Source organism: Temnothorax curvispinosus, unplaced genomic scaffold (genome assembly GCF_003070985.1).
Source record: "Temnothorax curvispinosus isolate PA1 unplaced genomic scaffold, ASM307098v1 QBEX01012454.1, whole genome shotgun sequence".
Classification (NCBI taxonomy): Eukaryota; Metazoa; Arthropoda; class Insecta; order Hymenoptera; family Formicidae; genus Temnothorax; species Temnothorax curvispinosus.
This window is the reverse complement of record NW_020222234.1, coordinates 1,016,976-1,033,653: the sequence shown is the minus strand read 5'-3', so window position 1 is coordinate 1,033,653 and position 16,678 is coordinate 1,016,976. Positions and strand designations below refer to the sequence as shown.

The 16,678-nt window shown below is 42.4% G+C and overlaps 1 protein-coding gene across 3 annotated transcripts in view; it reads left to right on the top strand.

Moving 5' to 3' along the window:
* The window catches only part of LOC112462483, a 291,597-nt gene that overhangs the window by 184,703 nt on the left and 90,216 nt on the right, over positions 1-16,678 (top strand). For all 3 annotated transcript variants that reach the window (XM_025028281.1, XM_025028283.1, XM_025028282.1), the window contains exons 7-10: positions 4,881-4,998; positions 15,466-15,559; positions 15,653-15,748; positions 16,139-16,228. In XM_025028281.1, the coding sequence (XP_024884049.1) occupies positions 4,881-4,998; positions 15,466-15,559; positions 15,653-15,748; positions 16,139-16,228 (398 nt within the window). The remainder of the gene's footprint in view (positions 1-4,880; positions 4,999-15,465; positions 15,560-15,652; positions 15,749-16,138; positions 16,229-16,678) is intronic.

Genomic DNA, 16,678 nt, shown 5'->3' with positions numbered 1-16,678 from the left:
TAAATTTAAATTCAGACATTTATGTCTCTAATTTCCCAAATATCTACATCTAGAATTGAGATTAATCTTGTATGGTTCCTTGGACTTTACAGTTTTAATAAAAATGGAAGATAAATAATGCTGACAGTCACAGTGATTTAATTAACGAATTTCATTGGCGAAAGTGTGAATATTCGTCGCACGAGTAACCATACGATTCGACGTTGCACAGTCGAAGTCGAAAGAGCGTTAGTCGAGCCATTAATTTGTCGCGGCGAAGTTACGATCGCGGAACTTCCTCGTCGGGCTTACATTGCGAGAAACTTACGGTGCTACTTGCCGCGGCGAATGTATAATCACCGATTATCCTAACAAGTACGTGGTGGTGCATCGAGGCGACTAATTAAGCGATTATAGCATCCTGGGCGAGCTAACGAGTGTTAATCCATAGGCGAGTCATGCCTGTGGGAGCTCACAGGGTCAACCTGCCGCACGCCTAGCCGAGCACGACGACGAGTTTTCTCTCTTATCAATGTGCTTGTAGAAAATCTCATATCGCTGAAGATGCTACGCTTCTCTCGTTCGATCATGTATTCGCGTACAATACTTCGCAATTTCACTCTTTACTTGTTTTCGTAAAACATTATTTTACTAGCTTAGCTTTTATGAGATGACATAAGTATTCCATAGACTCTCTATGCATCTGAGAAAAGAGGGAGATAAAAAAAGAAATGCAGGAAAGAAAGGAAAGATTAATTATTTCAATCCTTTCTACACTTTTATGGTTTTCTCTTCATCATTTACCGATAATAGGAATCAATATCAAATTATGTTACCTAGGAAACATGTGAAATGTACTTATTGTTAGAAATATGTGTGTCGTCCTTTCTCGATATTGTTTCTCGATAAAATTGTTTTCTGTCCTATGTATTGATAATGCAACTGATAATAAGTTTTATCGTTAAATTAATTTCTACAATTTTATAAAAATAAGCATATATTTGTCTATAAAACAAAATAAATTTTCGGAATGTCTATGGACTAAATTTAATGAAGTAATAAATGTATTGAAACGCGTTATATGACTTGAGGTAGTCATCAGCACGTCTGGAAATTATTATTTTTAGAGAAATGCTCGAAAATCTCTCCAGTCAACTAATTAAGTGCGATTTAGCTGCCGATTAGATACATCAATCTACGTGACCGTATTACAGACCGATGGGTTCCTCGACCAATCCGCAATGTTCATCGTGGTAAAACCAAGAATAATAACTGACAAAGTGAATTTACGCACTATGGTAAGGCAGGAGCGTTATCCGCCTCACGGCCGATGACCGTTGCAATCGACGTTTTCATTTTAATAGAAATTGATCAGCGGAGAGCCGCGAGAATAAGTAGGAAGTTAAGGAGATGAAAGAGAGAGGCTGAAGGCGCGGAATAGGGGCGTGGGGTACGGCGGGGAGTGCGAGAGCAGGGAGGAAGAGGGGGGGCAAACGCGGCCATGTAATTAGAAATCACGGGGATTTACGGGGCATTGGGCAATAAATCCAAAAAGTAACGGCTAATGGCACGCATATTGACGTATCCATCTGGCTATCGTTCATCTTTCTCACGAGTCCCACACCACGCGCGCACGCCCCGTATACGCGACGCGCGCCTCGCGGCTACTCCGCGGCCCGCGCGAGCGCGGCTCGCTCTCGCTCGCGCGGTGAAGACGACGAGACGAAGAAATCGACGCCTCCAAAGTGAACAGGGCTTTCTTCTCGCTTGAAAGAAGGGGGAGAGGAGAGACGTCGCGCCGACCATAAGCACGCTTGATTTACGTTAAAAGCCGAGCTGGGCCCGCGCGTTGAGTCTTTATCGGGTAGGAGTGAGACGATGATGATGAACGATCGGCGATTTGTAGAGGCGATCGGCGAATGCGCATCGCGCATGCGAAACGGATATATGTGTACGCGCCCGAGCGAATCTGCTGATCATCTGCCACTCGTGGCCGATATTCCAAGTGCACAAAACGCAGCTTTGAGAAGCTCGCTTTATGTCGGTAAGAAAAAAATGGCAATCACAATCGTCTTTCAGAGCAGTTCGTTACGTGTGGTATACAATCGTATCAATTGTCGTTCTTTGATAGAACCTTTATATGTTGTAATTATAAATTTTCGTTATTTATCATATTAGAGATTTAGTTCCAAATCATTACTAAAACAAAAATTAATTTAAGATAAAAAAATTAAAACTTGATACGTTTAATCGGCTCTTATTGCCCGTATCAAGTTTTAATTTTTTTACTGATAGAGCCTTTACATAGCTATTAATTTAAGATCTATAATATAAAATTGAGATTTTATTATTTGTTCAGATTTTAGACTTACTTTTATTTATAGCTCCTTAATTTTCGGCATTAAATAAACAATATTTATTGACAAATTATTGTATCAATGTATTGAATATATCTATACATATAGCCTGACATATCATTTTATATATCATTGAATTTTATTCCACTAATGTCAGTATCTATAACAATAGTGCTGAATATGTTGCATTGTGTGGCAGGCGAGGTGGTAATTCTCCAACGAGCAGGCGGGATTAACGTCTTCATTCCGAGAGAAACCCCTCGCTCGCGCATGGTGCGCGCCAGTAATCGATCGGTTATGGTAATTCGAGCGAACGTCGAGCGAACGTGCGATCGTTAAAAAAGCTGCCCACTGTTGGTGGTTGCGGTACTCGGTGCAGCCACCACGCACTAGCGGCGATAAGCGGCCGCGATGCGTGCAGTTCGATTAACGCAACAACGGGTGCGTGAGCGGTCGTCCGTCGTGCATGAAAAGGGAGAAACCCGCCCACGCGGTCTACCTGCGATCGCAGCCGATCGCGGAGGCGATCAAGAAATCTATTTTGACGTATTGGTAGAACGACCGATGCTGTATTCGTTAGCGTTGTATCTAAACTGTCATAATCATTACGGTACTTAAATTATTAAAACGTCAAAAATAAATCCAGCTGTGAAATGTTTTACTCACATACTGTAAAATTGTTGTTTCTTTATTTATAAAATTAATGTAGCTATGTATCGTTTTTTATTGATGGTTTATTTCTTTCAATATTAACAGTACAATGTAAGTTGTTTTATCAAGGTATATAACATAGTACGCATATAATAGAGATTTATATAATGTTGTATAACACGCATTCGTTACGAATAACGCAGATAAGTAAATATATTATACTCGAAATATATTATTGATACACATTAGACATCAGGCTTTGGGTATATTAGCAAATCACGTCGTTATGATTAATTTATCATAATCTCAAGAACTGTCTGTAATTATGGGATAGAATATCGTAAAGTCATTGAACGATAAATAATGATAATGATAATGAAAGTCACCGTACGAAAGTTAAAGATAATCTTTAGTTTTGCTGTCATTTGAGTTATAAATTAAACTCTGCATAAGAAATTAAATAATTGATTAAATTTTTCTAATCCAGAAAATTAGAAGATAATAAAAATTGAACTTTGGGGTATTTAAAAGCGGAGAATATCATGGCTGCTTGTCAATGTTGGGCATTCTTATCGCGTTACCGCATAATCAATTGGATAATGCCATTATTATTATTCATATATGTTCAACAAATGTAAAGAGCTTTAAAATACTTCGCATTTATAGTATTTATGAAGCAGCACAATGCGTTTGTTGTAATCGTGTATCTCATAAAACTCTACACACCTCACTAGGAAACTAATATATTCGCGTATTGATTTCTCTCAGCTTGTATTTACAGTGCGATTTATATCTAGACGTTGTATCCGTTAATATAAAGGAATGGAAAGTCTTATTCTGCATTTAGCTTAAGCAGATTTTAGCAGCATTATATAGTTTAGAAGTTATTTACAAAATTAATTTAATTTTTGACAAAGAGACAATATTTCAAATTTATGAATGTATAAAAAAATTTGTGGACGCACAATAGAAGTGGAGAAAATATTTTAAGATTCTATATGTATCAATTACTTTTAAATTTATGTAGTCATGTTGATCTTTTGTCAATCTCGGAATATTTTATTTTGGAGACAATAAAATATATTTCAGATTACTAATCGGATTACTAATACTCTTTTTATCGATTTCTTCAGAAGGTATTTTTATTTGATACCTATATATAAAAGGCAATAAGTACGAAATTGATTAGTAATTAACTTTTACAATTTTCTTTTAGAACATTTCTTTTTACATTATTATGTTCTCAAACGTAGATCATCTTTAAGCAATGCTTAAGGGCGTCGGCTGTATTTAATGATCAGTAGTATATAGTTGGGTTACGACCCCGACGTCACGATCGCAGTAACACGGATGAAAACGAACTGTTACTCAGCATTATCTATTACGATCACGGAATTGTTTGTAATGTCACTGCTGGTACATTTCACCCCGTAGCTAAGAGACCTTATTCAAAGATGACCTACTCTCCCGAGGTAGGTACAACTAAAAGGATGTCATTTAATAATTTATATGCCGGGTGGGGAGATTGCAATCGGCAATCGCTCATCGTGAATCGAATCATGCTCTGTAATCAGCCGTGCTTGCCAACATTTTCTGCACCGTTGAGACCACTTATGTTGCGCCATCGCGTGTATCTGCTTACAATGTAAACACGTGAAGGAATAATATAATGCGATGCGCGCACAGACAAATCATCTTCTTGAAATTTGCAACTTTTTTTATTTTTTATTTTAGGTAGAAAAATTCGACACTCTATAGTACGACGATGTAACTTTGATATTACATGTGCAACAGCGACATATTTTCAAATACTTTTACATAGACGAATTATTTTGCACGTTAAATTTCAACTAATTGTAAGATACTAACGAATATTGTTCCGATTGTTTGTAGGATACTTGGACGTTGCCGGGAGACCGGTTATCGAATTCGAGGCTAACGTATCCACGAGGGAAGCCCTCTCCGTTAGAGAGACGTCGTCTTTTCTGCTCTACCTCGCTCGTCTACCCAGGTACGTTTCCCGTCGCGGTTGTTCGTTTCGTACGCATAATGCATCAACTTCGGCGCACGTCGAGAGATCACCATACGGTCCGCGCGATCGCGGGGATGCCGATAAATCAACCGGGATTATCACGAGATCAGTCGCGTGTGCGGGGCCCGCTGAACCGTGCCATAATTTATGAATTCGATTAGCGGGCGACGCGGGCTGTGCGATAATTTTTGCGAAGGGCGTTTTTTAACTCGCAAGAAAGTTCACACTTTACGGCCGCGCGGTCGCGCTGGCGCGAGACACCCATTTATTACGGCCGGCATCTGTACTCCTCAACGAGGCTGTTGTAGCCGATAATAACTGAAATTATCCGACTCCGAATTGGCAATTTATTAATCCCGGCCGGGACGGGAGGGAAGAAGCGCGCGCGAGCTTTCCGCTAAATAAACCGTGATCGACGCCCGATGTCGGTAATAATTATAATTTTCCACCGTCATGAAGTCGCGGGCACGCCCACTATAATCGCCAATGCGGAGCAGAGTCGCGGCTTACCGTTCTTCCCAGCTTGGCCGCGCATCACATCCCTCTAGTACAAGCTCTCTAACGAAGCTCTTCCTCTCGTTTGTAAGCTATTCAATTAACACGCTTACGACGTGCCTACCGATATAACGCTTTCTAATATCGGCGCAACAGCGATTAAACACATCGTGAGAACCGTATCGGAGCAAATCGACACCGATTCGATTACGGGAAACGTTTTACAAGCTGCACGTCTAATATTCAACACGATAGTTGTCAATTACCAATTATTAGTCATTAAGGGGATGCTGGAGACAGGTCTGTTTTACCACGAAATTTTCAGACACACAAATCTTTTGATTGATTTCACCGAATTAAAAATTTTTTGTCCAGAATTAAAGTATGAACGATAACGAAGACGGCAGGCACCAATTGCGTATAAAAAACGAAAAAAAATTAGAAAATTACATTTTTATTTTCGATTCTGCGGTCGACTCATGACAACATTTGCTGCAGATAAAAGTTTTAGACTGTGTACGTATACAAAAACCTTGCAGCCGTCACAGAAATACAATAAAGAAGAATCCTGTGCTTGCAGAAATGAGCTGCGAGCTTTAGTATAAGAGAAAAGTATGTTAGAAAATTTCATATGCACATGTTACGCGTCTCCCCGAATTCAGCCAAAAACTCTGCGCTCTGTATGTATGTGTAAGAATCGGTGAGCACTTCTTTATCGACGCTGGTCGAGTTTGCCTGCGCTCTGTATGTATATGTAAGAATCGGTGAGCACTTCTTTATCGACGCTGATCGAGTTCGCCCGCGACTCCAGCATCCCCTTAATTAATTGGAACCTCGACGGAATGGTAGCTCGTCAGGAGTATCCCTTGCCTCGAAACCCCCTCTACCTTGCCGTTCGGATTCGGCGTAGCTTCCATATATATACTTGTGTACAACCTGCGTGCGCACCATAAGCATACTATATATACTATTGCGCCATTGAAATGAATGAATTAATTAATTGGAACATTAAAAATTAAATTTATTTAATTAATGAGTATGAAATATATATGCAAGATCTATTTTTATGGAATGCATATTATCTGCTTAAAGTGTTCAATTGAACTTTATTTCAATATAAAAATCACGATGGATTGAAGAGATCTTACGCTTTTTTCCTGAAAAAAAATTCTATATTTATATTATTTTACTTCTTAAAGACGCAGATTCTTTTCATCACGCATCGCGGCTTTCGCTGCAATTACGCCTCTCGTCATTCGCGATAATCGCGATGTCCTTCCGCAATTCTTTGCGGCGCGACCGCATTCGCATACTCGCCAGCTCATAAAACACATCACACGCACGATAGCCGCGCGCCGGTATCGGTCATCATACGCGCGGCTTTATGGTTTTCCGTGCAACTGGTAACGCCGAAGTCTCACGCGCTTCGTCGGGAGGCAATCGAGCAAGAAGCGGGAGAATAGTATCGGGCGCGGCGGCGGAAAGAACGAGACGGAAAGCGGAGGAGCGAGAAAATCGCGGCGCTATTACGCTCGGGGCGTCTCTCGCTCGGCGAGAAACACGCCGATCTATCTTTCGGCATCTTCGACGGCAAGCGGAGCCCGGCGTCGTTTCCGCGTCGGCGACTCTTCCCCGCCGGCCTGGGAAAAAGTCTGGCGGAAAATTTCCGCGATTTCATCGACGCTATGTCTCTCGCTGCGTCATGTCAGTACTTACCGCCTTTCATCGGGTATCCCGGTGCGAGCTTAACTCATGCAGCTGATCGGCCGTCCCCGTGGGCTTCCTCGTATCGCGATATATCTCGATATACGCGGGATAATTAAAGGGATCTCTCTCTGGAAAAGCGTTGCCCGCTGCCGCTTTCGAACCTCGCACGAGAATTAATATATGAATTCACGACGGAGGAAAGATCGCCGTAACGAAACGTATCCTAGCTGACCGATGATTTCCCGAGTCGATATCGGTAAGGCGTGTTTGCGTGTTCGCGATACCGAAACTTGCGTAAACGAGACCTATCGCTCGCGTTCCCAGGATCGGTATATCCACGCCGAAGCGCGATACTTCTAATTTATCACGGCCGGAGTTATCGTCTCGCGTGGCCACAATACGCATTGTTACGTGTCGATATCATTCGTTGCCGGAAGAAAAGCCTGGCAGGCGCGCAGGCACGGCTTCGGGAACACGCGCGCGTGTTTCGCCACTTACATTGCACACGCGAGCTAATCTCCCGAGAGGGGCGCCGCGTGGAAATCCGCGACGAAAGCCGACGGTGTCATAATGATCCTCTGAGCGGAACACGATCGCCATAAAGCCATAAATCAGCGCGCCGGCTATATCGCCGCGCGTGGTGTGCGGCGCGCGGGATTCATTAGCATTTTTCCGCAAGTCGCAGTGGGAAAGTCGCGGAACGACGTTGACATAGCGCCTAAGCCGGGCTATCGGTGGCAGATTACTCGCGGATAAGCACGGCGGATGCAGATTTATTACGCTACCGAACAAAACGACGAAACGTCTGGGAACCTCGAGCTGAAACTGACCCCGGAGAATTTCCACGTGCGCGTGAACGCATACGGAACTCTACGCTTGCCGCGTTATCGTGCCGTGTATAATAACGCGATACGAACGACGGCACTCTTTCATCTCGTCGCGTAATCGCGCAGAAAATCGTTTAGTCGATAAACGAATCGCGCGTGATTGATGAGAATAATCGAGAATATGATTATAGGATAATATTATTATCCCATGGTATTAAATCCGCGATATCGACGACTATCGGCGTTGTTTTATCGACTTACAGGAGAAGCGCTGCGTAGAAATGCTCACCCTCTTGTCAATATTCACCTCAAAGTCGACGATTTTCACTTGCGTGTCGCTTCCTAGATCTGGCGAAACCTGTCTTGTACGTGGATCAGGTAGAAAATCGGCTGTGTTCCGATCATGCCTTAGTTTCGCGCGAATTGAAGGTGAAATGGCGAAAGCACGCGGTGTGTGTACCCCGTTATCGCGCATTAAGTGCACTCATCGTGCATGTCCGCAGGTATCGAGCGAAGTTTATTGGCTAATTGAAATTCGCCGATAGAAATATGGTGGGCGGCTCGTCAGCTAATCGACCGTGCGTTTCCGTTTTGATTGTACTTCCTGGATTTGCATTCATATTTACATATATTTGCATATAGCTATTATGAGTAAATCTTACCTGTGCTTCGGATAAAGTGTATCGTTTCCCAAGCTTTGATCTTCGTGGCTCGATAGATATCTTGTTTACGGAGTGCCTGCAATATAACGGCTTTTGTTAAAAGAATATTAAAATCCTTATAAGACAAAATGAGAAATTTTTTTTAACACTTTAAATATACAGATTGTGCTTGAAACAGTTGATAGAATCGTCAGCGTCACGTATTTTTCTACATGCTAAGTAAATTTTCAAACTGTTATTGAACAATAGCATTAAAAGAAGACAATTGTGGTCGACGTGGTAAAAGTAATGACAAATTGATGATAAAATCTACGGATCTTAAGGATCTATACGCGTGTAACGGGTCCATGCAACTTTCTTAATTCGAGATTGTCATAGTGCGAAGTAACAAGTCATGTTTCACCGCAGTGGCTTTTGCAGTGGCCGTCTTGAAAGCTTATATCTCACCCGGGAGAAATATATTAAGCGTCAAGCGAGACTCCCGCGGTTTGCGTTACGCGTAATAACTTGATTGGTCGCGGTGAAAGGTCGAATCACCAAAAGTAATTCGCGAATGCATTCGCCGAACGAAATTGACCTCGACTCGTCTTTCACCGTTAACTCGCATCGCCGCCGGTTTGTCCGGCGATGAATCGGAACTCTGATCGTTATATTAAGGAGGAAGGTGAGAAATTGACTGACGTGGGGGATACCCCCGCGCAAATTGTACGCGGTGTTAAAGTGCATTCATGACGAAGCGTCTTATTAACGCAATTTTATTCGTTCGTAAATTCGTAATACCAATTATATACCGTGGATGGTAAATAGTAATAAAAAGTGTCCGGACAATTTTTTTTTCTTCTCGGAACCAGCTTGTGGTATATGCGACGCGCGTGATTTTACGGACGAACGACGTGCGATTACTTTTGCGGGGAGGGATATCGATGAGTCCGGTAGCGCGGTATCGGTGTTCGCCGCAACCAGATACACCGCGACTAATAATTAATAGACGATCGCGCGAGTAAACGGTAAGCCGAGGAACATCCCGGTGGCTGGCAACCCGTCGCGTATGTATCGTGTATCACGTGGGACGTACTTAGAGTCACGAGCGGCAGATCGCAGGACGATAGGATCGCGGGGGATCTTCTTCGTTGATCCAGTTGTGCACCTGACCGCATTTCCGCATGAGTTATGGACGCGCATCAATCCTTTTATCCCTCCTTACGTCGCTCCCGTTCCTCTTGTGAAACCGACATGATCGTCGGCTCTTCCCGCCCTCCCGCCGACACGAGCCACCCTCGTTTCTGGCGATGGTTAACGGTAACGACTTCGGCGAAACGTCCCTCTCTCGTTGCTATCGCGCTTCGCTTTTCCCTGCGGGACGAAGATCCCGCAGCTGCAGTTTACCGACCCACTTTTAAGATCGTATCTGTTATCCGAGAGCCTCACCTTTTTTCTGCCGCCGCTTTTCGTCCTTTTGGTCCCTAATTGCTCTTTTCTTATTTTTTCTACCTATATTGTCTTCTCCCTCGACCACCGTGGTAGTCGATGCTCCTCATTCCTTTGAACTTTCCGTGAACTCTCCCTCAAACATTATCGATAGACATTTATTGTCTCCCGAGATTTTCGTTTATATATTTAAGCGCATTTTATTTTTTTCTCCGAGATTTTGCCGATAGCGAACAGGAAATGAGGTTCTTGTTTTTGTTGGATTATCACGATTACATTATTTTGTGTTTTTTATTTGTAATTAACGAGGCTCCACGCTGGGACGCTGAAACTTTTAAAAGCAAACATGTCAATTGACCTATCGGTTTTACGAAATTTTATAGTAATATATATCTAAAATATTAAACAGAGAAACGAAATAAATTTTGAGCGAAAATACGGTGAAAAAAATTCTGATTGCATATTTTCTCGGAAATTATGGTATATTGGTCCTTCGTGTGTATCGGCTTAAATTTATTTACATGGTATAACATATAATCACGTTTGCGTATACATCCCGTTTTATTGGACATAAAGATTTATTATTTTCCTTTTATGGCGAGATATATAATTGCGGCTCGCTTTATTTTCTCGCTCTCGGCGGGAAGAGCCACGTGCGTTTTGCGCAACGGATTCTTGGTCGCGGTGCGATTAACGTCGTAAAAGCTTCATGTAACGTTTAAATACCGGCGATATTTACACGCTCGTTAGAGCACTATTAACGCCATTAGAACAGTATTAAGAATATAGGTCTCGTCGTTTTTAGTGTCAGTTCGCACGATCCGCCGTTCGCGGATGAACGCTCTACTTACGTCGAGCTCGACTTCTCGACTTTCTACGAGTTCGTCGTCCCTTTAAGGTTCCGAAATTCGATTATTCGAGAGCCGGATTGCTGTGACCGATCACGTATTGGAGCGATCAATTTTAAACTGAACCTCGGGATCCATTATTATTAATATTCCAGTAGGATTTGACTGTCATATTCGTGAGTCGATTTTTTCGTATCATCACGATCAACATATCGCTTAATATAATTTGATAAATTTTTCTCTCTTCAACGAGAAAAAAATCTTTTTTCACAATATATGTATATATTTATAATTAGTAACATGTTGTTTCCTCTTGTTAATTTATTCTTGGTTCTTGCATTCACGTAGAAACGTAATGAAAAATCAACTTTTCTCACAGATTAGGTATTTCCCGAGAAACACGGTATTCCGTCGAATTGATTGTCTAAATACCAAAAGCTCTAGCCGCGCACGCTATCCCTTGCGGTGATCATCGTTGCCGAAGGTATCGCGGCCGACGACGTACTAACGCTAACTACTACATTTATCTAAACTTTATGGCTCGTGACTAAGCGTTCGGGATGAAGCTTTGGCATTCTGTAGGCTTCATCGAATCCACCATGGCAGGGAAAAGCGGATTCTCGAAGTCACGGCAGTTACATGTTTCTATAATATAATTCACGTTTGTTCGCCCGACGCTGTTTCCGGGTGTCGCGCTGGCATTTTCTCTCGTTTCGCGGGGAAAAAAGAATTTTATATTGCAACAGTGATGCGCGGAGCCGACGACGACGACGATAACGATGATGACGACCGAATTGCGTGTACTTCGGCAAAAATGTCATTCGCGCGGCCGCCCCGGGACGCGAAATTATTACCGTTGCACCATCAAGCGTACGTCGTACGTCGGAATATCCTCCCGGCGTCAATCGCGATCCGACCGAGTCGGTCGTGACGCGGCCTCTGTTCGGCAACCTTTGCCCACCCAGGACGTGAACGTGGTTTCAGACTCCGCTGCGGCACGGCACGATGCGCACGTACGACGAACCCTCGCGATATCGAAGGCGGCGCCAGCTTCACCGAAGTCTAGGTCGACAATCGTGTTAATGGGCGAAAGATTTCCTAGTAACACAGTGGGAGTAACACAATTGATTTCTGAGAATTTTCTATTAGCTATCCTAATTAACAATCAAACTTACTTTAAATGTTGCACGTTTTATGTGATGTAATAATTTTTGAACTATAAAGCAAAAACTATAAAGCTGTTTGAATTAAAAGTCGGAAACTGAAATTGAAGCTATCGTCACTGTTAAATTCGTGTCAAATTATCTAAACAAATGACTCAATTTGAGTCATTTTTAACCATTCCTATAGATCGCCCACTGCTCCTATTCAATATGTCAACTAAATCAATAAAGTTAAAATAATACTGTTTTGTGTTAAAATAATTTCGACATATACAAGGTAGTTAAAAATAACAAAATGTTATTTTTAAGGTATTTTTTGAAATTTTATCCTGTAATATTTAACAGTGACTGCAAAATACATTCATCAACGTACAGTAAATTCTTTTCGAAAAATGATTCTGAAAAAAAGAATTAATTGCTTTAACATTGTGAATTCAATTATACTCACGTGTCTATAGCACAGAGTATTAAACCATCGAATCTTAAACTAGAAAGTAGAAGTAGAGATTAGCAGTTGATTGATAAATGTTACTAACTCGTCTCAACGATCTCGGTCGGACGTGCGGTCATAATTAAAGTTTTCCTCGATCCATTCCACGCGCATGCACCATCGCCCAGTGACATCGACTTCCGGCCAGCCTGGAAGCATCGTCCAAACGCTATTACGAAAGGAAACGCGCACCCGCTCGGCATCTCTCGCAACGGGATCTCTCCCCGGTCAGCAGCGACAAAGCCTGTATATATCGCGGCGTTCTTTCATTAACTCTCTCGACGTGTGGGACGTGTAATTTAGGCGAAGCACTAACTGTCAGAGGCGCGCTAACGGCGATCAGTGTCGACACGGCCTCTTCGGGCCTTGGTCTTATCGATCTCTCGTTGCCTGCCGTTGCCGGTGGAATCGCGTAATCGTATCGTATATACCGGGAGGAATGAGGCGCGCTGCAACGCGTACTCGCTAACACCTATATCCATCATATGTCAACCGTGCGCGGCGGTTACACCGCGCTGATGAATCCCAAGTATCCCGACGCGCGCCGAGCCGCCGAGCGAGGCGAGACGTGGGCGTCGCGCTCGTCGCGATCGTAAGCTGTCGCGTGACGTTAACTCGGCGAAATCAAAGTGATTTACTTATCAACACGATCGTCAGTTCCGGGGAGAACGGGCGACCGCTATATGATCTGACTGTTACGCGCCGTTGAATCCCGCGGATACGTGCCATTACGGTTACATGAAAACGGCCGGTTCGATAATAGACGCGCGATGATTACGACGAGGAAGGGTGGTTCGATCCTGTCCTCTTATCTATCATCGTGCGGCAAAACGGAGAGTACGCGCAAATAACTGAGCCACATCCGGGAGAGTACGCGCGTAACATCAACGATGACTGGTTAAAGAATATTATCAGACCGTTCAGCTCTTTATATAGAAATAAAAATATTTTCTTTTTTAGATTTTTATTAAGTACAGATCGAGTTATATTTTCCAACGATAATAAAATTCAATCAGTCGAAGATTTGTCGTTCCGAATATTTCACGGCACTGAAATCCGGAAATATGATCTTCCTGGGTTCGAAGGTTACCTTCGCCGTGACTTCATAATGGACGTCTAACGACAGGAAGTCAGGCGATTTGATTTTATCTTATATGCGCTATCGCAACCAACAGGTCGTTCTCGCAGCATCGACTCGTGGCCAACTATATGATTTACGCTATCGAGTTTTATACGGGGAGCAGCGACGCGCCGCTCGAAAGTCTTGGTCGCGACTCGCGCAGTTGCATGTGCAATTTGAGAAGGTTGTCACGAAACGTTGCATAGGCGTTCCCTTCGCCGCTCGCTCTCTCGACTTTCGACGATAATGTACGATCGAAAAGTTTGGCGTACCGCAACGGGGAAATCGGAGGAACGCCGACAGTTATAACCGGAAATAGAACGTGTAGCACGGTGGAGGTATGGGGGTCAGAAATTTATACCGCGCTCCGAGTCGTAACCTGTCGCGCTGATGACAATTTAAGATAGATCGGGATACAAGTAGTGCGTATAAAGCTGGTCATTGTGCCCGCTAGACACTGCACCGCTGTGTTGTGCAGAAAAGCGTGATTGCTATATGTACAAGAGAAGAACACGAGAAGGGTGTGAGTGCCGGAGCCGCGTGAGAAATGCTGCATGCTTAATGTCAACCACCCACGTGTCATGTCATAACTTAATTGCGTTGACGATATCCGATATAACTAAATTATGTTTAGCCGGCTGAGATTGCGCTTACGCGCATTTTCAGCTACCGCTCGCGGAGACGCGATCTCTCATTGTAATATTATTGGTCAGGCATACAATCAGGCTTTATTATAACGACAATGTTGCTTTCTGACACTACATCGCATAAAATGTATGAGTTTTCTTATACTTCTTATAGTACAAAAGTAATCAATGATAACGATAAAATGCTCAAGCTTCTATGAAAATATGATTGAAATGGTTGCCTTGGAGTTAATAGCTCTACTTTTAAATTATTATTTATATCTCATATGTTTTGTTAATATTACTATAATTACTTTTACTTATAATAGTTTACAAGTTTAGTAAAGCATTCAGACTCTTGGCAATCACATAATAGTGAGCGATATCAAGAGTACGCCGGACGTGATTACGCTTCGCCTTAAACTTAATCCGAATGGCGATCGTGAGAAACAACACGTCGATTAAAATACATAACGAGGCATGCCTGACGGGTCTGCACGTGTACGTCGATTTACAAAAGCGTCGCGTCGCCGCAGCGAATGACACGCTTCATTCCGTTGCACGACGCGACAGGGAGGAGAAATCGTATACCTAACACACGTGGGAGATCTTGCAATACGTGTGCACTACTGCGACGCGCGGTAACTGTGTGACTCATATGTGCGCACGGAATTCCTCGACAGAAGCGATAATATTTGCTTAGGAAATTCGACGTTTGTAAATACGGGTGGGTGCACTTGCGCGGGACGGGATACAGTTTCGATAAGCACTCGAAAACACCGCAGGCAGCCCGGCTAATGCACGAAGGGACAGACAATGGTTATTTTTAGCATTATGTGGAGCTAACTCCGAATCGCATTGTTGCTTTAACAGAAGTTGCTTTAACACTTCTTCTTTTATGCTTTTTGGAAATATTTATTTATTTAATAGCATATTCTGAAAAATGTAATATAAAATGCCGCGACAGTAATAGCGACTTTACTCCAATTATCGAATAAATTGCGATTGTAATTAAGCGATAAATAATCCCATTATATTTTCTTCACAAATTAATATTTGATGTATATTTTAAATTTTCAGCTCCGACCGCACAAAAGATGGCTTTACTATTTTCATACGCGGCGATTCTAAGGAGAGTCTGGAGTTCGTGGACGAAGTAGTGGTCCTGCTGCAGGTAAGAATAACTCCGCGGACGAATGAACATTTTATCGTAAGTACTTTATTCGACGTCGCAGAAAATCACGCGCAAACTTTTGCCTTTTTATAGGGCAGGGTCAACGTGGCTCAGACTCTCGTGCTTCGAAATGCCGCAACAACAACGGATGGCCTGATCGATTCTCTTTTACCTCTCAGTAACGTCCAGGTGAGTCCCCATATCGACGAACAATTAAATCCTCAGACGGCATTGAGCGCACCTTTCCGCGGGGCAAGAAAGTAATCGCGCTCAATCGCTCGTCGTTTTTGTCTCCTGAATGTTCATTGAACGCCGGTACTGATCCAGTTTCCACGGTGCATTATATTTGGCTTCTTAAGAGCCCGCACGTGCGTCTCGTATCGTAATTGTGTCGCTCGGTGCATTATAGCCGCACGGTCTCCATTGTGACGTTTCTCTCCTTTGTCGGGGCGAAACGAATATCGCTACAAAAGCTAAAAGCTCAGTATTCGCGACAAACGTAATTTACAGTCGACCCCATAAGTACGATCATTGAATGCCATCGGGACATTATAATTACCCATAAACGTTCTCTTTCAGACCGTCATCGTGAATGACGCCACTCTAGCAAAGTATATTCCCAGACGAGAAGAAAATCACGACCAGATGCAATGGATTGCTTTTTACAAGGTAACTATGCCTTTACAGGGAATACTTAAACATATTGACATTGCAAAAATTTAATTGAAATAGCAAAGAAAACATAAAGTATATATTAAATATTCTGTAGACTGAGAAAAAAATACTTGAAAATTTATTTGTGGAATATATAAGGTTTATTTTACAGAAATAAACCTTATATTTTACAAGTGAGATTTATTTCTGGTGAAATAAACCTTATATTCCACAAATAAATTTTTAAGTATTTTTCTCAGTGCAGTACACACCATATTACATAAAATATACAAAGACTTAAGGCTCAGTCACAATGAGAAAAATAAGGAATAAGATAAAGGAATAAGGAATAAAGGAATGTCACATCTCACTTCAGTACACGTACATTAAAGTGAGATGCAACATGCCTTATTCCTTATTCCTTTATCTTATTCCTTATTTTTCTCATTGTGACTGAGCCCTTAG